At 41.3% G+C, this 23,151-nt stretch overlaps 1 protein-coding gene across 1 annotated transcript in view; it reads right to left on the bottom strand.

The window, feature by feature from the left end:
* The window catches only part of LOC124795262 (glutamate receptor 1-like), a 396,377-nt gene extending 377,308 nt beyond the window's left edge, over window positions 1-19,069 (bottom strand). Inside the window, exon 1 of the mRNA XM_047259207.1 lies at window positions 18,966-19,069. Within this exon, the coding sequence (XP_047115163.1) occupies window positions 18,966-19,062 (97 nt within the window). The 5' untranslated portion in view covers window positions 19,063-19,069. The remainder of the gene's footprint in view (window positions 1-18,965) is intronic.
* Between the last annotated feature and the right edge of the window lie 4,082 nt (window positions 19,070-23,151).

Here is a 23,151-nt window from a genome sequence, read left to right as displayed (position 1 = left end):
TCGTGGATAAATTACATTTTCGGAAGATTCTCTCAATGAATCTTACTCTCGCATGTGCTTTTCTTAAAGTTTGTTTTAAGTTGTCATTCCACTCAAGCACTCTATGGTTAATGTCTTTTAAGTGCGTAAATGGTGATCTTTACAAGTGCAGTTAATGTCGTAAGTCGAATGTGGGCTGTAATTATCGTATGCCAGCAAATCTCAGTAGCTATGCCAATACCTATCCGGTTTACACTGGTAAAAAACTGGTTTCAGATGCAAATCTGGCTCTTTGCGTTTAGACTTTGGCAACACGATTCTTTTTCCCGATTCGATTCCTACGATTCAGTCTCACATTGCGAATCGATTCCTACGATTCGTTCACGATTGTTTCACGATTCTTAACGGAATGCAAAAAGTTCTACATCTTACTCACAGATGGCAGGACATGTCTGAAATTGTCAATGTGGTTAGAATCGAATTGTGTCATGATAAGATACGCCAGAAATATTTTATTTATGAGTAAACATGCATATGACGTTACAAGTGTGATTCTCGATTTATACTGAAACGTCCCCTTAGAACAATTATACATGACGGTGCTTAAACTGACTTTCTTACTGAAATATTTACGACAGCAGTTTCCGCTACAGTGGCAGTCTCATATAAAAAAATTCACAGGTTGAGAATTTGCGTTACAAATGTGTAGAAACAAAATCCTATAAATATAACAGTGTCCAAAAAATATTCGTCGGCATTGTGATACATTCACGCATTTAGACACATTTCATAACTCTTAAAGTACGATTCTTGGTTTCCAACAACCTTTTCCACAAATCAGAGTCCCTAACCACTACTCATTATTCCTTACCTTATTACACATGTACATATCGTCGACACTTCTACAATATTTCATCATAACCGATACGTAGCATAATCAAATTCCTCATATAGCATCAGCTTATTGATCATAAACATACCTCAACAAAAAAATGGTTCAAATGGCTCTGCACTATGGGACTCAACATCTTAGGTCATAAGTCCCCTAGAACTTAGAACTACTTAAACCTAACTAACCTAAGGACATCACACACACCCATGCCCAAGGCAGGATACGAACCTGCGACCGTAGCAGTCCTGCGGTTCCGGACTGCAGCGCCAGAACCGCTAGACCACCGCGGCCGGCCATACCTCAACAGCATAATACACATCGTCGTCGTAATAATGTCATAACACCCCAGTCAAACCTCAAAAACGTCATAGCTTTCTGCAATAATTTCAAAACTTGAAAAAAATTCTCTGCTCATTTCAATAGTGTCATCTACCTCAAATGTACTTTAAAATCATGCTCCCTTACCAAATACATCATTCAAAGCTCTCATAGTATCACAATGGTTCCGAAAAAATATGAACAGTTCACAAAGTACAGACAAGATACAATTTCATAAGTGTGATGTTACCCAACTGTGTAACTGCGTAAACATGTGTCACTGATGTAGTAAAAAAATGTTTATCTCTCAGTTAAATGATCAGATAGCTGTGTAATTTGTGTGTTAGAGAAATATGGTACCGATGTGTAAAGTTGTATAAGCAAATACCATATTAGCTAGGGCTCCTTGTGCTTGCCAAACACATGGTACACAAAGTAGGCGTGTACCCCCCTGAGGATTAATGAAATTATACCCTCAGGTGTTACAGATTACAGCAATGGAATGAAATGTATCACGGAAAACCTTTGTATCATTGTACTTCAAATACCTTTAAAAATAAATGATGTAAGTGCAAAATTAATCACTCAAATACGTGTCCTGTAGCGCTAAATGTGCGTCTTGCTGTAAGATAATCTCTGTGGAAGTGTCGTAGTTATTGTCCTCCGAAAGCTAATTTCTGCAGAAGCCAATATACTTACCTCATGATAAACAAAAGTGAAATGCTTTGCGTATAGATATCTTAGTTATTACGCTTATTGCCGTGATGAAGAAAGTACTGTGCTGTAATGTATTTTTGTGCTACTGAAAAGGCAGTCTCATTGTAGCTATACCACAAAAGTTACTACTAAAACATGTTTTACTTTCCAGAATGATACAGAAAAACTGTGCATATATAAAGCAGATACAGCACAAAAGCAACAATGTAAATTGTGTCACACGTTAGTAGCATCGTGATATAATTGTGTAGCTGTCAAAGAAACCAAGTGCTAAGTCATCTTTAATCCCACGGAAAGTACTTCAAATAAAGAATGTCTTTTCAAGTAAACCAAAATATTGCATGAAAATCTCATTAGCAGTGCCGGTATATGTTCTAAGTATGTGAGCCTTGTAGTCATTATGTGATCGTGCAACTAACAAGCAAGAATGTACAAATAACGACACTGTGTCGTCTGTTACTATAACAATGCATTCGTAATTTCTGTTTAAATAAGTTCTCTTGGTTCTTGACCGGATATTTAACTTCAAACATTGTTGCACGTTAACAGATTCTAAGTCTGACAAAGCATACTGCTAATGTAAAGTGAAAAGTTATATGGCAAAGACAAGGTTAAAAAGCAGATTATCTTTCAATAAACGGTTTTACATGTGAAATGTGGTGTAAACCTTTACTCTTCCTAGTATGCAGAGACTTAACTTGAATGGAATTATCATGCGGTATACGTCGGTAAGGAATACTGGAATTTTTCTCAAGGTTAGCGTCAATGTTATTTTTCTCTGAGCCAGCTGGCGCATGCGGCTACCTGCAGTGCGAGTCATTGTCTGTTCCGTTGTTGGCGCGTGTCGTTATTGGGATTAGGAGACCTAACTTCTACAAATTCACCTTGTCGAGAGTGCCCTGCTCTGTTTGAATCCCGCCAGTTCTGATGGAATTAAGGTCTGTCGTTTTGTCGGTAGTTTACATAGTTTCTTGTTTGTCGGTCATGTGGTGGAGAATTTCTCCCGGAATCGTAACTGCGTGCTGAACTGTTGCGTCTGAAGTTATTCTGTCTCCCTTGATAATAATTGTTTTTGTTCCCATATTGTCTGTTTCTATGGTAATCTCTGACATATTCATTGCTACGGAAATGCGATCTTTCTCTGTAACTACTATTACTCTGCCAGTGGTTGTCATATGGGTGGTGTCCGTTTTGGTCACGATTTGCGTTGTAAGAATAGACTTGTCGTGTCCAGTTATTGTTTCTGTCGTCACGGAATTGTGACAGATGTGATCTGTAGTGATTGTTTTCCTGTTTTCGCATCCGGCGACTGTCTGTGTCAATTTCTAATTCTTGTAAGAGTCCCTCAAAAGTTTCAATGTCGTCTTTGCAACGTCCTGCCAAAATAATATTTCTTAAATGTTCAGGCATTTTCATTAAGCAAATGCGGATGAGTTCTGAAGGGCTGTATGGGTTTGAAAGATATTGATTCTTATGCAACATGTCTTCAAAATATTTGACAAGACTGGAAAATTCAGATTGTTCAAAGTGTTTCATCATCATGATGCTATGTTTTACTCGGTCTTGTGTAGCTTGAGACCAATATGCTGAGAGGAAGGCATGGTAAAATTCTCCTTCACTGTGACAATCGTGCATGACCGATCGCATTCTTACAGCTGGTTCATTCTCTAAATAGCCACACATAAATTCTAATCTGTGCTCTAATGACCAGTTGGGAGGAAAACAATGAGAGAGTTGATGGAGCCATGCTTGTGGAAGAATGTCGTTGCCAGAATTCTTAAATGTTTTGAACTTAAGTGTAGTAATGAACAGCTTATAGTCAAAATCATCATGTCAGCGAGTCGCATGTCGGTCATTGTTACGTAGTTTCGGCGGTTCCATCTCAAAATTCGGTGTACCTTGCCAATTTCTTTCATAATTTCCGAAGTGCCCTGAGTTATTATTTTGTGGCTGTTCCGTATTTCTATGTCCCTCTTCCCGTATTGGAGCACGAGTGGCCTCTGAAATACGTAATTCTTGTATTACCTGTGTCAGCTGATCTTGTACATCCCGGATTTCTCTTTTGTGTTGCGTATTAATTTGATGCTGATTTTGTTTGAATTTCTTAATTTGTTCATACTCTTCTGTGTCAGTGATGGCTACAGGTCTTGTGTCATTCAGATCATCATCTACCTTTGTAGATAAGTTAGTGAGCTGATCCAAAAGTTCGGCTACTTTCTCCAATAGAGTACTTATTTCCTCAGTGTGTTTTTCTGAACCACGTTTCAGAGTATCTAAGTTTTCCTGAGTTTTTGCAAGTTGCCTAACCGAATCGGTAGATGCAACTGAGTCAGTTTTAGCTTGCAAGGTGTCGTGATTTACATGAACAATGGTTTGCAGTTCTTTTACGGCTGCTTCGTGATTCTGTAATGCATTTTCATGCCGCAAAAAAATAGGTTGAAAATGCTCACAAATTTGTGTTTTTACGTCATTACAGACTTTTTGACATTTCGATTCAATGTTATGTGACTGAGTAGTTAAATCTTCACGTGTTTGTTCAAGTGTGGTGTCTAACTTTTGAAGCTATTGCTGTGTTTGTCTCTGATTTTGTTCCATTTGTTGCATTAGCTGTAATAACAACGTATTAGTGCCTGGAATCTGTTCCTCTATGCTTTTCAGCAGTGCATTTGCACCGGCAACATTCACATTTTGACAAGCAGAAAATGTGTCTTGACTTATTTGAGAAAACGGTGAGGACGCAAAACCTGAATCTACAGTATTTGCAAAATTGTGTCCTGTCATTTCGGATTCCTGAGGCGAGCTGTTGCCGAGCGATCGATCGATAATGCTTCCCTGTTCACTAATTGTTTCACTGCCTACGCCATTGTTTGCTGCCCGCTCCATTTCCCTTTGCACAATTACCAAATTACTATGTTGAACATTAGTTAATTCATTACACGGTGGCGTTAACACACTGCTTTCGCCTTCACTGTCATTTCTCAGTTTACATTGGAGCCTAGTATTACGTTTTTCACATGCCATATTTGTCACAATATTTCACAAGATAACACAGAAAAGCACAATTTGAAGAGCAAAATAAGATAACATAGCAATGGAAATAATGTTTACTTAATGGCAAGCGCAGCTGCGAAATACTTGGTGCAAATCTACATGCATGTCAAAATTATTTTACTGTACAACAATGAAAAACTACAATTACAAAGGAAATTCTCTCTATGATTACACACTAGCAATAAACAAAGGTTACACTAATTACACAAACTACAAGAAAAAAATCAGAAGATTCCAGTGAGGTATCCTGACAGGGTCGCCATATGAAACGTCCCCTTTTGAAAAATTATGCATGACTGTGCTTAAACTGACACACAATATTTTTTTTTTAGCGCAACGCAATCTGGCTTTCAGAAATCCCTACAAAAGAATGGCCCTGACTAACATTAACCTATACCTTTCACAAATCACTTACCTAACAAAAATCTTCGTTACTCAAGCTACTGCAATACAACGAGCGCCACTACTGTCAGCTAAATAAAAGATTCAAACAACGGAAGGCACTAACTACTGATAGGCATAGTTAGCAAATGAAAGATTTTGATAGAGAAGAAACAATGTATTTACCTTAATAGTGTTCAAAGGTCATAATATATATAGCAGTTCATGACATCCAGTCTTATAAATTTCAAAACTCCGCCATTTCTCTCCCCACATCCACCACTGCTGGTGGCTCACCTCCAACTGCGCAACGCTATGCGCTGTTAACAGCCAACTGCCCAACGCTACAATGGCAGACAACAATGCAAACTAGCCACAGACTGCACACAGCACAGCCAGTGATTTTCATACAGAGCGCTACGTAACGTTGCCAATAAGAAAACATAAACAGCCTACTTACAATACGTGTAATGCCTTAATTGACGAAAGGTCACGTTTCATTTGATTGCATCTATTGTTTTATTTCAGTATGCCAGGAAAGATGAGTCGATTTGTGCGAAAAGTGGTGTAAAATTACGTGGTATGCCAGTTTGGTTGGTGCAAAATTACGTGGTATGCCAGTTTGATTGTGTGGCTTGAACGAATCTAACTACAGACGCAGTGACAAAGATACACGAAATTGCGATATAAAATACTTATTGTGTAAAATCGAGTTTTTTCAGGAAACACACCAATATAGATAAACTTAAAAATCAAAATCCGTATCTAAATATAAAATTTTATCCAAACTGTTAAATCCGCTCCCAAGAAACACGAAATTTGCGTTTTTATTTAAAAAATTCTTTTGTGTAAATTCGCGTGCTGTAAGGAAAGACACCTATATACAGATAAACATAAAAACCAAAACCTTAACTAAATTCAGTAAGTACTAACAAAGATTTACGAGATGACGTTATAAAAACATGTGAAATAGCGTTTTATAATATAAAATTGCGTTTTGACGAAAGAATGGAACTATGTAGGTGAACTCAAAAAGCAAAAACCAGTCTAAATACAAAATTTCATCCAAATCGTAAGGAGCGTTTTCGAGATACGTGAAATATAATACATAATCCAAGTGCTATTGCTCGTGTGTAAAGGAGGTGTGCGTGTTTTGCATTGTATCTGCTACAAACAAGCGGTACATATTTATTCATCATATTTAGATTTCTTGATTTTAATCGTGTGTATTGGGAGCTGTGTACTCGCTGTATATCGTTCCTGTCATCACTAGTTCGTGTATTACTCGCGCAAACGAAGCTGACGTCGGCGAGGTGGCTGATGGTAGCGATAGTAAATGGGAAATGCCTTTACGCTCGTTCCCGTCAGCCACCGCCAAGTGTCAGCTTGGTGTTCACGAGCAATATTAAGGCCCACGAACTTCGTTTGTTCGTTCCGGGCTTCCTTTGTTCAAACGCATCCTCCACTTGACTGCCATCTGGCTGTCGTATTCATTCGGCACGTCTAGGCATGATTCGGAAGTTGCCTTCGAAGCATAGCGTACTAAGAATCGATGAATTGTTGGAACTTGGAATCGTCACGACTCGAAAACAAGCAATCGTTCTTACGATTCTTTTGAACGACGATTCGTCCGTATCACGATTCGATTCTTACGATTCTTTATTTAGAGTAGTTAAAATGAACGACTCATTCACGAATCGCCACAACTCTAGCTTTACGCTGTTTGTTTGACTATATGACATACACGCTGTCTTTTGACAAGTTGTAACGTGAGTGAACGGGATGGCTGTGGAGGAGAGAGACCGCGCTCTGTTAGTGAAGCTGCTTTATGTGAAAGGCAACAATTACAGGGCTACATTGAGAGTATCGTCGACTGAAAAGTCGGTGGCGAGGCACGATGTTATTTATGGTTTAAGGAAGATGATAATGTACTTCGGAAATATCGGGGAAACTTGGTGTGGCACCTGGAAGAGGAAGACATCCTGTGTCGTTGGCAGTTACTGGAGATGTGGTGGTGATACAGCTGACGATGTAGCACGTGCTAGGGGTAGTGCTAGTACTCGTGTAGTGTCACGAGAGTTGTCCACCCCATGGTAAACAGTACGGAAAATTTTGATGTCTAAATTGCAGTAGTATTCGTATAAGATTCAGACGGTACAGCGACTGAAACGTCATAATTTGCAGAAATGTTCTGAATTTGCTCTTCGGTTTCTGACACGGATCGAAGTTAATGACATGTGGTCTTGCAATTTTCTATGGAGTGACGAGGGACAGTACAGGGTGCAGGGAATACATAGAACTGCCCAGTTTGGGATACTCTTAAACTGTGTGTTGCGCGCCAAGAGTCACTACACTCGCTGCATATGACTATGTGGTGTGGATTTACAAGCACCTTTATTCTCAGTTCGTTGTTCTTTGAAGGGACTACCCCCAGAGAGCCTGTCAGGTGTACCGCGACGTATTCACGTTATCAAGACCTCCTAGAGTACAGCATGTGGCTCCTGCTTTGGAAGAGCGCTACTGTGTGGAAACCACTGTTTTGATGCAGGATGGCTACTAATGAAATTATTCTGATATCATCCACTAGATTACTTCTACATTTTAAGGCAGTAATGTACTTACCATAGTTGTGTGGGTGATCCCTGAAATTACCTTTACACTAGTCGAATATGTTCTGTTAAGTATTGGGTTCTATTTGCAAGGAAGTGTTAAATTCAGTCAGAAATGTGATCCAAAGTTTGTAAGCTCGTACTTTTTATTTTCACTAAATGACAGTCAAAAGGAATGTCGAACGCCTTCCTGAAGTCTAGTAAGACAGCATCAACAATGACTCCGATGTCCACGGCGCCGTGGATCAGTCATGGAAGAACAGAGCAGCCAGAGTTTCGCAAGATCTCTGTTTGCGGAATCCATCGTAACTTTTATAAAAGAGGTCTTCGTTGCCCAAAAACGTCGTAACATGTGAGCGTGAAACATATTCCATAATTCTACAACAGCTTGGTGTCAGCAGTGCAGGGCTATAATTACGTGAATCTCACGTACAACCCCTCCTGAAATCGGCAATGATTTGTGCTTTTTTCCAGTCCATAGGTATCCTTCATCGCTCCAGTGAATTACGAGAAACTTCTGCGAGGATAGGAGCAAGTTCTGTAGCATAATCTCTGTAGAACCTCACACGTACTTCATCTGGTCAAGTTGCCTTTCCAGTGTTAAGCAATTCAGCTGATTTTCTATTCTGCGATAGTTTGTCTGAACATATGGTATATCGGCAGTCGTAGGATGATTGAAAAGCGTGTTGTACTGCGATCTCCCAAGGTGACAATTTCGGAAGACCGAATCCAGAATTTTGGTCTGCTCTCTGTCGTCCTCCGTTTCAGTTACTTATAGTCGTTGCGTGATTGAATATATGATTTCGATCGTTTACTGACTTGACTGAAGACCAATACTTCTTAGGATTTTTAGTTAGATCCTTCGGCACAACTCTTGTTTTTAATTCACTGAATGCGTCTTGAATCGATCTCCTTACGCACCTTTTAGCTTCATTCAGCTTGTGTTAGCTGACCGCGCTTTGACTTTGGTTGTATCGAAAATGAAGGTCTTTTTGCTTTCACATCAATATTCTAACATAGCTGTTGAACCACGGTGGGTCTTTCCCATCTCTCATAACCTTGCTCGACGCACATTTGTCTAAGGCATAATTTCAAAAAATGTTCAAATGTGTGTGAAATCTTATGGGACTTAAGTAGGTCATCAGTCCCTAAGCTTACATTCTACTTAACCTAAATTATCCTAAGGACAAACACACACACCCATGCCGGAGGGAGGACTCGAACCTCCGCCGGGACCAGCCGCACAGGCCATGACTGCAGTAAGGCATAATTTACTATGCTTTTGAGTTTCGCCCTCAGGTGCTCCACATCTGCTTCTTCAGAGCTGAATATTTTATGATGACAACTGAAATTCTCTGCAATTTGTCTCCTGTCACTTTTGAGTTCTGTTAAAGATGATCAGTGGCTAAGCCAGCTTGATGTTTATGAGACTCCATGTTCCTGTGGTAAAGCATACACCACTCAAACTGTTCGTACCGTTGAGGACAGGTGTCTTCCCAGTCGAACAGTTAGCGAAAACATTGCCTAAATGTTCTTTGATATCATTCGCTAGGTGTTGTGAGGCCTCCCGTGACTTCAATTTCGTGCATGAAAACGAAGCGTTTGGTGTTCGAGACACCACTGGACAATACAAAAGAGCTGCTTGCCTGTTTGACGGTATAAATGGACGTTATTCTCAGCACCCAACATTACTAAAACAGTATTCGCCATGCGATAGTTACAACACCGTGTCTATATATCACTGGCATCAAAACAGTCATGGACCACTAGCGAGTCAACGGTACATCTGTAACATTTTTATCATCTCTAAACACTTTAAAATTTTGTATAATGCCCTGTATATGTGGATGTAGTTTTATCATTAGGAAAAGGGCCGGCCGTTGTGGCCGTGCGGTTCTAGGCGCTTCAGTCCGGAACCGCGCGACCGCTACGGTCGCAGGTTCGAATCCTGCCTCGGGCATCGATGTGTGTGATGTGCTTAGGTTAGTTATGTTTAAGTAGTTCTAAGTTCTAGGGGACTGATGACCTAAGATGTTAAGTCCCATAGTGCTCAGAGCCATTTGAACCATTAGGAAAAAGTTGTGATAAGGTCTTGTGGGACCAAACTGCTGAGGTCATCGGTCCCTAAGCCTACACACTACGTAATCTAACTTAAACTCCCTTATGCTATGGACAACACACACACCCATGCCCGAGGGACTCGAACCGCACGGACCGGGACAAGTCGTCCCAGGCCGCAAGGCTACCCCTCGCGGCTATTATTTAGGACATGTGAAGAGTATCAGTCGTATCTCTAAAGAGAATTACGTTTTTCTTATACCGTAACTGCACATCAGATTTATAATTCTGCGAAGACTATCATTCCAAAACATTAAACTTTATCGGTTCGTTGTCAGGATTCCAGCAAAAGGCATTATCCAGATTTATCATTCGTGAATAGAAACTTTATAAAAGGCACGCATCATCAAATGACTGATTTATATTGGGCTCAAGGATGATTCGAAATATGAATAAAAGTGAATGAGAATGTGGTCATTAGAGGCTGGAGATGAATGAGGAAAGATATCGGACGCGGATTTATTTGAGATGCCATGTCTTCATACTCGTAAAACAGATCTATCCACAGTACCGTCCGAACGAGCAGCCAAGACTTCCCTCTACCTCCGCCCATTTGGACTATGGGAGTAGGAGTGTTTATTGATAGATGATGCGTCAAGCTGTGATAGCTGGGTCGCAGAATTACGAGGATGTATACTGTGACTCATAGTGGCTCCAATATCACGTTATGCAGGACAGTGGTGTCGTAAATTGAAGACAGCAGCTTCTGTTTAATTACTAATGAAATAGCTATTACATACAACAGTGCTCGCATATCACTAGTTTTGCTATATTGAGTGATGGTGAATAAGTACGCTGATGTGCTTGCAATAACGTCAGCTGCACTCATGTATCTGTCCGTTTGGCTCAGCAGAGTTCGTGGTGTGACTGGCACAAGTTACGCTATGGCGGCACATGCGGTGTCGCTGCCGAGAGTGAATCTATTCATCTACTACTGAAGTAAGCTGTACATTATACAACGTGTACATTATGCAACAAATTTAACAATTTTTAACATGATTCATCCCCGTAGATGTACTAAAAAGATGTTTCATTCCTCACCTCACCCTCTTACGTTCTTCCTCAGGGTCCAGCCTATCACCATACATACCAGATTTCATTGAAAGTTTTCCAGCGGCTTGTACGCGAAAACGTAACAGACACACTTACTTTCGCATTCTTGATGTTATTATGGAAGTATGGGTTAAATTCTTTGAGGATTGTATTAGCATTATACTCACTACGTTAGATTGTGTTACGTAGAACATATCAATCAATAAAAGGATTTTCACAAACACAATAAACGTCAAAGAGTAAATAGATATTTCAATGAGTAAACGTCTTTCCATAATTTGAGTTACATCCTTCAACTAAATAAATGTCTTGTACTACACACTTCATGAAGTAGCCTACGTCCTTCCTCAGCGTTCAAGCTGTCTCCGTCATAGATTTCATGAAAATCGGTTCCACTGTTTATTCGTGAAGTGGTAACAGGTAAACACACTTGCACATCTATAATATTAGTATGGGTATTCTACGGAACCAATTGATGTTTTGGCAAGCAAAGTCAGTGCATAGGAAAATAATGGAAATACTGGCCAACGTGCTCAACATTTAAAGAAGAACATGGAATGAATGCAAGGGTAAACTGACATTTAGGTCAAGGCATACCGCCTTACGGGTATCATCGACGACCTGCCCTACTCCGTCTCGTGAGTTAATACCTCTGCAGATTGTATTTGTGGATGTGGTTTAGAATGTTAGGACGCAAATATTTTACGGAACCATCAGTATCACCAGAAAGGTGGCTACCTTGTCAAGCAGCATTAAGAAAGAGGACCTGTAGTTAGTGTTACTCGCTACGTCCATTGTGTCATAAATCACATGCATCTGAAACCGGCGGACGCGTGGACCACTGTTCATCCTGCCATTTTCCGTTTCCCACTGCCTGGCTCGCTTTCCGTATCTGCTCCACACAGCGACCCTAGTCTGAAGTGTTTTAGGGAATCAAAGGGAACCAAAATCTGAATTGCTGGGCGAAGGATTGAACCCCGAGTCCTAAACCACCGCGCCATTTCACATGCTTATCCAAAACACGGTATTAGTTTCTCCAGCGTAGCACAAGTCACTGAAGTCTAATGGAATGTCGCGTGATAGTTATTAAATTTCTGCACGTAATTACGAATGACAAAGAGGATCTCAGAGTTCTCACATTAGATTTGTAGCAGGACATTAGCAGGTGAACATTTCTGTCTTTAACTGTGTCCTACGGGTTTCAAGTTTCAACTTACTCGATCACTTCAGTTCCAGAGAAAGGAGTTTCTTTCAGCGCTTCGATGGAGGACAAAAATTCTGGAGATTTTATATACATTAGGGGGAACTAGGTGCAAAATTTTTTCGAGGAGTCGAAGAAACGATTGCTGTCTCTTGTGGATTCAATTGGGACCTATGGAAAAGGCGACCACCAATAACTTAAAATATTTGCTGAATCTACAAATTCGCAGCACTGTCTCGTTTTCTCGTGTCTAAACTTGTATGTGACTTGTACACCCAGTGCAAATTCAGATTTGTAGTAAATTGCTCGCTATTTGTCACTGACATAGCGAGCTGAACTTTTCATCTGATAAGAAGGAATTTATTTCAGTTGTCAGGTAATTAGCAGTGAAAACTGAATACTATAAAAGCATACGATAGTATGCGCATGAGAAGAAAGGTGAAGCACCCAGAAGACATGGACAGATGCCAATGAAGCTTCGTACTCGCACAGGCCATCTGTGGGTACGTAAATAGAGTGTAAGTTCTCTATGATCGGCAGAACGGCAAGGAGAGTACATTCGGTTTTTCGTGTTTAGTATTGTTATCAGGGCTGTTGGGGTAAGTGAGAGGCGCGAACAGGGTCAGATGTTGAGTGATCAGTGTGAAGAACACTGAGGTGCCTCGTGCTCCTGTGATGCAGCGTTAGCAGCACTTGACAGGGATTTCAAAGTGGCCTCATTGTGGGTCTTCATTTTGCCTGTTGGTCGAATCGTACAATATCCGGATTTGTGGGTCTTTAGAATGTGACTGTGGCCCAATATTGTACTGTATGAGAGAGTGAGGGAAGACATTACTGTTGTCTAGGTTCCAGTCGGCCACGTCTGACTACAAATAGAAAGCATCGCCGTATTGTGCTCCAGTCACGTCGTAACCCTTTGACAACTGCTCCTGCAGTTGGAAGGAAGGAGTAAGAAAGATAAGAGTAAAACGTCCCATCGACAGAGCGGTAATTAGTGAAGGAGCAGAAGTTCAATTTGCGAAAGGATGGGGAAATATCGGCCTTGCCCTTTTCAGAGAAACCATCCCGCTTTTGTCTGGGGCGATTTAGGGAAATCACGGAAAACCTAAATCTCGATAGGCGGACAAGGATTTTAACTGTCGTCCTTACGAACGCGAGTCCAGTGTACCTACCACCCTACTGCCATCTGCTCTGTTTGTCGGAGACTAGCAGCACCGGGAGTGATGGCTTATAAATGGCATCACATTGTGTCCAGCGGTGAATCGCCGTCCTGTATTACCCCGGATTATCATTGTCGGCGAGTATGACAGCAATTCCTTCCGAACGCGAGTCCAGTGTACCTACCACCCTACTGCCATCTGCTCTGTTTGTCGGAGACTAGCAGCACCGGGAGTGATGGCTTATAAATGGCATCACATTGTGTCCAGCGGTGAATCGCCGTCCTGTATTACCCCGGATTATCATTGTCGGCGAGTATGACAGCAATTCCATGATTTGGAAAGGCACAACGCTGTTACTTCCGGCAACCTGACTTGGTGATGCATCGGATATGAATTCAGGTCACGGCTGGTAGTCATTCAGGAATGTCTGACAATACAACGGCACGTCACCGACAGCCTGCGTCCTCATGTGCTTCCTCTCATACGACAGTATACTGGTGCCATTTTTCAACACGACAATGCTCGTCCGCATATGGCATGCAACGCCATACTGATAAGTGGGCATATACTGCTAAACTCTTTGTAAACGTGACTCGATGTAGTACTCACTGAAACAACATGACATACCCTCCGAACCCTGGAAGTTTCATCTCGTTTCCTCTTCCACTTCTGTGTGCATGCCTTTCTTTTGTCAGAAGTGTAGAAGTAGAAACCTTTCTTTAAACATGGGCCCATAAACGAACTTTTTGCGAGCTAACTGCAAATTTGTGGTCACAGTGTGCCACTTACTTCACTATAAAGTATTGTCCCAGTTACTACAAATGATCTGAAATGTAAACTTTCAGCTTAAGTGCTCATGTGACTGGGCACCAATTTCTCCCACAGCCCAAATTAACAAGAAATACAATACATCTTCTGAACGTTACGTGTTAGAAATTACTCTACGCTCTGTTAAGTGTCATTCCGCGTGTTGCCCTCGCATGTGGATACAATACTGTAATTGTCTCTACTGCTAGGAAAAGAATTTTGTCAAACACCCTCGTAACGGTTCGTAAATATTGACTTGCTGCTCCATTTCTTCATGTCAACGGGAGTGCTGAACATTTTATTTTTGAGATAACGCCAGACAGAAAAATCGAAAGGATCAAGACGATCTTGCAGTTCAACATACCGATGCTACTCGGCCTATTCATGCCATACCTATTCAAAATGAAACATATCTTCGCTTTAGATGTCATTTTGTTGAGCAACAAAATGCGCCAATGCCGGATCATGCATCTAACATATTCCCAAACCACGTGCAATGGCTGAAATTTGAGCCGAAGAAGATGGGGACTTATTCGCAGAGTTTACATTTAAAATACATTGATTCTTTCTAAAACACTATTTCAAACGGAAGTCATTAGCAGCTGACAGCCACAGATTGGCAATTATACCGCAAACTACTCGTTGCGGAACGGTGTTTACGAGAATCTTTTGACGTCCATTATCGTATCCAATAAGGTAACTGAAATCATGGTTGGTTGGTTTAATTGGAAGAGGGTACAGACAGCGATGTCATCGGTCCCATCGGATTAAGGAAGGATGTCGGTCGTGCCCTTTCGAAGGAACCATCCCAGCATTTACCTGAAGCGATTTAGGGAAATCACGGAAAACTTAAATCAGAATGGATGGATGCCTGTTTGAACCGTCTTCCTGCCACCTCACACGGTGACAGAAGTCATGGGATAGCGATGTGCACAAATACAGACGGCGGTAGTATCGCGTACATAAGGTATAAATGAGCAGTGATTTGGCGGAGCTGTCATTTGTACGCATGTGGCTCATGTGAAAAGGTTTTAGACGTGATTGTAGCCGCGCGATGGGAATTAACAGACTTTGAACGCGAAATGTTGTTGGAGCTAGACGCATGGGACATTCCATTTGGAGATCTTCAGAGAATTCAGTATTCCGAGATCCACAGTGTAAAGAGTGTGCTGGGAATACCAGATTTGAGGCATTACGCCTCACCATGGACAACGCAGAGGCGGAAAACTTTCATTTAACGACTGAGAGCAGCGGTGTTTGCACATAGTTGTCAGTGCTAACAGACAAGTAACACTGCTTTGAACAAAATCATAAACACCATGTGAATTAAGCGCAGAAATCAATGTGAGAGGTACGATGAACGTATCCGTTACGAGAGTGCGGCGAAATTTGACGTTAATGGGCTATGGCAGCAGGAGATCAACGCGAGTGCCTTTGCTAACAGCACGACATTACTTTTAGGGCCTCTCCTGGACTCGTGACCACATCGGTTGTACCCTACACAATTACCGTGACCTGGTCAGATGAGTCTCATTTTCAGCTGGTAAGTGCTGATGGTAGGGTTCGAGTGTGGCGCAGATCTCACGAAGCCATGGATCCAAGTTGTCAATAAGGCACTATATAGGCTTCTGGTGACTCCACAATGGTGTTGGCTGTGTTTACATGGAATCAACTGGGTTCAGTGGTTCAACTGAACCGATCATTAACTAGAAATAGTTATGTTCGGCTACTTGGAGACCGTGTGCAGCTCTTCATGTACTTCGTGGTTCCAAACAACGATGGAATTTTTATGGATGACAATGTGCCATGTCACAGGGTCACAATTGTTCGTGATTGGTTTGAAGAGCAGTTCGAACAAATGTAACTATGTAGCGATTCGAGTTTATGATTTAGTCGCCCAAATCGCCCGACATAAATTCTATCGCACATTTATGGGACATAATTGAGAGGTCGGTTCGTGCACAGGCAACAGTTTCGCAAATAGGATGGCTATAGAAACAGCATGGCTCGGTATTTCTGCAGGGGGCTGCCAGCGAATTGTTGAATCCATGCGACGACTAGTTTCAACACTATGTTGGGGAAAAGGAGGTCCGACACAATATTAGCAGGTATCCGATGATTGCTATTACCGCAGTGTGTATTCCCCAATGATAGTTACAGCTATTAATTATGATATACATAAAGTCCGGGTTGCTTAAGGCTCCCTTAACACTTCTCACGCTTCGCAATTTATAGTCTTTCGAGTTTTCTTTCCGAGTTATAGAGCCCATATCTTCTCTTGATTCTATCATCTATCTCTTATGCGGCTACGACTCCTGTTTTCCTCTGGGGTTCACCTCCATAACTTCTTTGATACTGTCAAAAATGGCTCTGAGCACTATGGGACTTAACAGCTGTGGTCATCAGTCCCCTAGAACTTAGAACTACTTAAACCTAACTAACCTAAGGACATCACACACATCCATGCCCGAGGCAGGATTCGAACCTGCGACCGCAGCAGTCGCGCGGTTCCGGACTGAGCGCCTAGAACCGCTAGACTACCGCGGCCGGCTTTGATACTGTCATGTATTTGTTCTAAATGGCGGTGCAGCTTCTATGATGATCCTTTCGCTTGTCATAATTATCTCATATCTTCATTTATGATGTGATTTAGCCGTGAAACTCCAGCACTTTTTCCTGCAGTACAGCCATTTTCATTGATAGCAATTGCTGTCTCTCTCTTCTTCATTTTTTCAAACTTCTAATACATATGATTTCTAGTGTTTTGTATATTTCAAGATTTTAAACATGGCTGAAACAGCAACTGTTGAATTCTTCATGGTAAATAATGACAGCCAAAACAGTTGTTAGCTCACAGGCGAAGTACTGATGCTAAGCTGAGTTCGCATCGACCCTCTGTCCATAATCATGTTGTATAAATGGAGATGTTTTAACTACTGACGACGCCTTTGGCACAATTGTTTTACGAATCTCCATTGCAGGATGTGATTTTAGTGTATTTTACTTCTGATGAAGGTATATTTACATATACCGAAATCGTGGTCAAGAATTTTAATAAATCTTATCCTCAACCGTTTTGGCTGTCATCATTTACCGTGAAGTATTTTATATATAATCATTTTAGTTTTATTTGTGATCTTATTACTCCAAATGTTTCAGTTTAACTGTCGAACAAGTTTACTACCTTGACATTTTTTTAATTTTAAAATGTTTGCGTTCTTTCGTTTATCAGGTATAGTTATAAGTAGATGTTAAAAAAATAAGATTAAAATTCGTAGGCCCAGAGTGGTGGTTTTCGTCACTACCCACGATCATGTACTCTAATTTTACATGTGTTTATTTTGAAGCTTTATTAGTCATATTCTGAAAACGCTTTCCTTAGCTTATAGCTACAGGTATTCTCGGAAGTTATCACGTGGTAATCAGCGAAAAGGGAAAAATCTTTCACTGGCATTCCCGTATGGTTACGTTTACTTCTCTGTATCTTTAAAACCTCTTCCTGATACATTTCAAGGTCTAAATGCAGTCGCCTATGTTACGGCCCCAATTTACTGATAAAAGCAGTTCCATTTCTTGCTCGTCAGGTTTATTATGTGAATGACTTCCTAAAACTGTAACTAGTGGTGGTAAATGCCGCAGAACTTTCTTCGTAATATTTTAGTACTTACCCTTCAAACACAATTAATCACTTCGGATTGATTAATGTTTTGTATTTTCCATTATTGTACTTTTTACACTCGCTTTGTGATTAACAGTTCTTCAACACTTCTAGAAAATATTAACGCCAGAATTTAAGAACACATCCACTAACCACGACTTACGTTTCTTCTGGTCTATCTACAATAATGTTGGAGCGCCTCTCAGGACAATTAAGACCGCTATAGACGGTAAAACAATCTTGAAAATAAATTAAAATACTTTATATCTCACATAACCTTCAAGGCCACGCTTGAATATTAAAAACTGTGTGTGTATGTGTGTGTGTGTGTGTGTGTGTGTGTGTGTGTGTGTGTGTATTTCAGTTACAAAGTTAAATCTATTTATGTATTAGAAGAGTACAACTGAAAACAATCCATCTAAATAGTGAGCATGTACCCACTACATACTTACTACGAAAATATATTAGTTTCCTAAATTAACTGACACATTACACAATTAAGCGCACCCCAGCATACATGGTGACAAAATACAAGACCAGTTAACAAACTGCAGATTCAGTAGAAAGCTCTTGGAAAAATTCTTGGAAAATATGAGTTTTCGAATATCGTGGTTTAGCGCTACAAGCTTGAAGTGTCAGCTAAGTTTTAGAATTTAAATGTGACGTACAGAATCAGCTTGCTCAGGTAGTACACGGCACTTGCGAACTCTCTCTCTCTCTCTCTCGCTCTCTCTGTCTCTCTCTCTCCCTCTCTCTCTCTCTCTCACACACACACACACACACACACACACAGACACACACACACACACACACACTTACTAACAATCATATTAATTCCGTTACTTGTTATACAGGACGAGCAAACTTGACTATTTCAAGGTCGTACTGATTAGTTTTCAGTTTTGTAGTAAATCGGAATCTAATTTGAGTTCAACTCGCTCAGATAATCACGCAGGTCACGAACAAAGAGATACTGCAGGTCATCGCACTGCACCTGCACGCTGGTAAATCTTTCACTCACCGATAGGTATCTTCTCGGCAGGGGCGTGTCCGGAGAGCAGCGTCACACACACCAGTGTGGCCGTCAGGCTGGAAGTGCTCACCCGCACGCCCCTCATGGCTGCGCACCCCCCTGGGCTTCCGCGTACGCAGCGAGGTTGCGGACGTGCAGGCCGGAGCACGCACCGAGCTCGCAGCGCAACGCCGTGTGACGTCACGGCCGGGAGCGCAGCATCCACGCGCCCGCAGCACTCTGCGCCCGGCGCTGGACCAGCCGGCGAGGCCGGCCGCTCGCAGCCGAGCGCAGCCGACGGCGGCCGAGCGGACACGACAGGTGCCGTCTACGCACGATATCTCGTGCACAGAGCCATAATTTTGATTTTACCTGTCGCTTTATGAGAGTTATCGTTCTGGCAACAGCTAGGGCAGCACGTGCGTAAAGTGTCGTTTCTTGTGGCTCCCGTGCGACAGAAGATTAATTCGTATCGCAAATCTGAATGAGCGGTATAAAATACGAACGTTTGAAGGATTTATCTCGCCGTCCTCACTCTCTCTTCCATTATCCTCATGGATTTCCGTATTCAGAGATTTTATTTCCCTACTCATTTATTCAGATATTTACCGTCACACGATTAATGCTCAGATATGGGCTATTATCTGAGGAGCATCGTTTCAAATCGTATGAAGCATACAGATCGCATCTTACAGGAAGCGGAAAAAACGTTTCCTTTCCTAACCAAATGAACCATGTCAAAATTCTCGACATCAGGACGTATATCTTTACATTATGTTCCAAAATTATTCATGACTGAAATCGTTTCGCAACTCATGAAGCCACCATATTAATTTTTAAATTGCGCTTAATACGTTTTGAACAAGTTCACTGAACAAAACACATTTTGGTGCAATTGTGTTTTCATATGATATGATTTTAAGGTTTCGTTTCAAATTGTTTGTAGAAAAAATTTGTGGTACGTTCCTATGGGACCAAACGGTTAAGGTCATCGGTCCCTAGGCTTACACACTACTTAATCTAACTTGAACTAACTTAAGATAAGGATAACACACACACCCATGCCCGAGGGAGGACTAGAACCTCCGACAGAGGTAGCCGCGCTGAACTTGGCAAGGTGTCTCAGGCCGCATAGCTACCCCGCGCGGCATTTTTTTTGTTGATTTTAATGTTGGGCACAGCCCTTCATGTAAGAAAATAAAGTCATTAACATGTTCCAAAAGCAGAAACAGACATTGTTGAGACAGGCTTTATTGCTAATGGCGCGTTTCGTGCGGTTGCCACATTTTCAGGTTATCTTAAAACAGCGAAAGCCTCAGTAACATAAGGAGGTCGATCTACGAGTAGCTGAAGTGGAAAGCGGTGGAGAGATAGCAGGGCGATCACGAACATATAATACGCCATGCGAACAGGCAATGCAGCGAATGTACCTTATCACCTGAGTCTCTACGGTCTCCTGTAAAATGCTTTTCATTTCTTTGCGGTTCTGGAGACGTAACTTTGACGGTAAACTGTAAACTTTATTTTTTGCTTTCACCAGGTAGAATAATGGTTTGCTTCCTCACTTCAGTCTCCCTTTTTTGTGATTAGAAGGCGGCTCAAAGTTGCTTAAACGTGGATCTCGGATGAAGTACCTAAAACGAAATATGTCGCCTCACGTCACAGCTACAGATAATAAAACTCAGAGTATAAATATATGCATTTATGTATTCTTTTCCACACGAACAACACATCAGTGCTCCCACATTACAAATTTCACTGAAAATAATCATTCGTAAAATACATTAGGTGTTATTACATACTGAGCAACTTCTTCACGTTGTCTTTCAGTTTGTGCAGCTCTAATTTTCATTCTACTTCCTTTCGATCTATCTCCCACTGGTAAATAGCCATCCATGGTGATCGGAAGTGCACAGTCAAGCAGTCAACACCACACTGTGAGCTGCGTAATGAAAATAGCGGGAAGAGCCAACAAAAGAGCGGATTAATAACTCAGGTTCGGAAATATGTCCTGAACATAACAAGTTCATAACACGTTTTGGACTATCGGCAGCGTTACACATAATAGGATTTGATCCGTTTCATGTTTTTCAGCACTAAATTACTATGGGAACGAATAGTAAAATGGTTCAAATTGCTCTGAGCACTATGGGACTTAACTGCTGTGGTCATCAGTCCCCTAGAAGTTAGAACTACTTAAACCTGACTAGCCTAAGGACATCACACACATCCATGCCCGAGGCAGGATTCAAACCTGCGACCGTAGCGGTCGCGCGGTTCCAGACTGTAGCGCCTAGAACCGCTCGACCACTCCGGCCGGCTAACGAATAGTATATGGCCCGATCTGACACAACGCCGTTAAAGAGCATACCACAACTGGGGTGAAACGAATCAAGCTGTATTTTTATCTTGGTTCCATTTATACGTTATGAAAAGGTACTCCTCGTCTCTTACAATCTATCCGAGTATAAATTTACGTAACAATTAATTAAAAGGAAAGAGAAGATCGGAGCGAGTAAAAATGTGTATGAGACATTTAATAATTACGAATAACTGTAGGTTGTGGAGCACAGGACTCTCTAAGAAGTAAAAGTAGCCCTGTCCTTGTTTCACGCTAGTAATCGTGGAAATCTCTTTTGAACCTTACACAACGTAACGGGTGCGGAATGCAGTCATAAACGTTTTTTATCACGTCGAAAAAATAAAACCACACAATAGACTGTTTTTTTTGTACTTACATGTACCTATCCCGATGATCTCGTATCCACTGCATTTATAATTGGGGATCTTGCTAGGTCAATGTGTAACACATAGTCTGCTGCGAGGACCAAGTTTTGACAACGTCCACTGAACGGTCTGCTCCGAAACAGTTGTGCCAGCATCAGGATTATACTCTGTCGGGTGCGACACGTAGATCACAGCTTATTCTGCTTTACAGTGGAGACAAGCCTCCAGTCTGAACGTTCTGTGATGTGGCGCCGATGTTCATCAACTTGTCGCCTGATAGTCGTTTCACCGTCCTTTACCTACTTTTCATAGATGCTCACGACTGCGGCATACGAACAGCCGAGTAGCTTAGTCGTTTCCAAGATATTCGTTCCCAAGCCCAAAGCCATAACAATCTACTCTTTGTCATCTCAGAGAAGTTCTGCATCTGCGGTCCGTAATGTCGCTATAATGTTAGCTGCAGAAAAAAAACTGACTTGTGATCAAATAAGACAGAAGGTAGAGAATTTGTAAAATCGTTGTGGAAAGTGGCAAGCAAACGACTATTCGAGTTGCTCTTTAAAATCTATGAGAGCAGAGACAAAGCGTCAAACGATTGGAAAATTATCGTGACACAGCCCCGAAGAAGCATGAGCAGATAAAATTGAAAACCATAGCACTGTCACTTTTACTGTTAATCGAACTATACAGAAGAGTGAAAATTAAAGTTGAGCTACCACACGGCAACAATAAAATTGAAAGACCAACCATGAAGAGCACGGATTAGAAACTGGTGTATCTCAGGGACGTAGTCTTTCCCCCCTACTGTTCATTCGACTCATCAACAAAGAAATGTAGGAACTGAAAGGAGCTGGATTAAAATTCAGGGCAAAAGAATATCAGTGATATGGTTCAGTGAAAGTGATGAGGAATTACAGAAACTTTGTAATAAGATGAACTACCTTGTTAGCATGGAATATGGACTGAAAATAAATCAAAGAAAGATGAAAGTAATGAGGAGTAGCAGAAAAGAGATTAAAGGTAGTCAACACGAAGTAGACAATGTGGAGAACTGCTACTACCTTGGGAGAAAAATTATGTGTAATAGACGAAGCACGAGTGATATAGGAATCACTCCAGTACAGGTAAAGAGGGCATTCCTGACTGAGTGAAGACTACTGGTATCTGACATTGGTCTTAGTTTGAGGAAGGTATTTCTGAGAAAGTTCGTCCTGAAGCATACACTGAGGTAACAAAAGTAATGTGGTTCCTCCTGATATCGTGTCGGACATCCTTTTATCCGACTTAGTGCAGCAACTCGACGTGGCATGGACTCAACAAGCATTTGAGAGTCTCTTGTATCGTATAAATATTGAGCCATAATGCCTCTACAGCCGTCCATAATTCCGAAATTGTGACTAGTGCAGGATTTCGTGAACAAACTGACCTCTCGATTAAATCCCATAAATGTCCGATGGCATTCATGTCG

The sequence above is a fragment of the Schistocerca piceifrons genome, chromosome 4 (assembly GCF_021461385.2).
Source record: "Schistocerca piceifrons isolate TAMUIC-IGC-003096 chromosome 4, iqSchPice1.1, whole genome shotgun sequence".
Taxonomy (NCBI): Eukaryota; Metazoa; Arthropoda; class Insecta; order Orthoptera; family Acrididae; genus Schistocerca; species Schistocerca piceifrons.
Note: the sequence above shows the minus strand (reverse complement) of the source record. Positions and strands in the feature narration are given on the sequence as shown.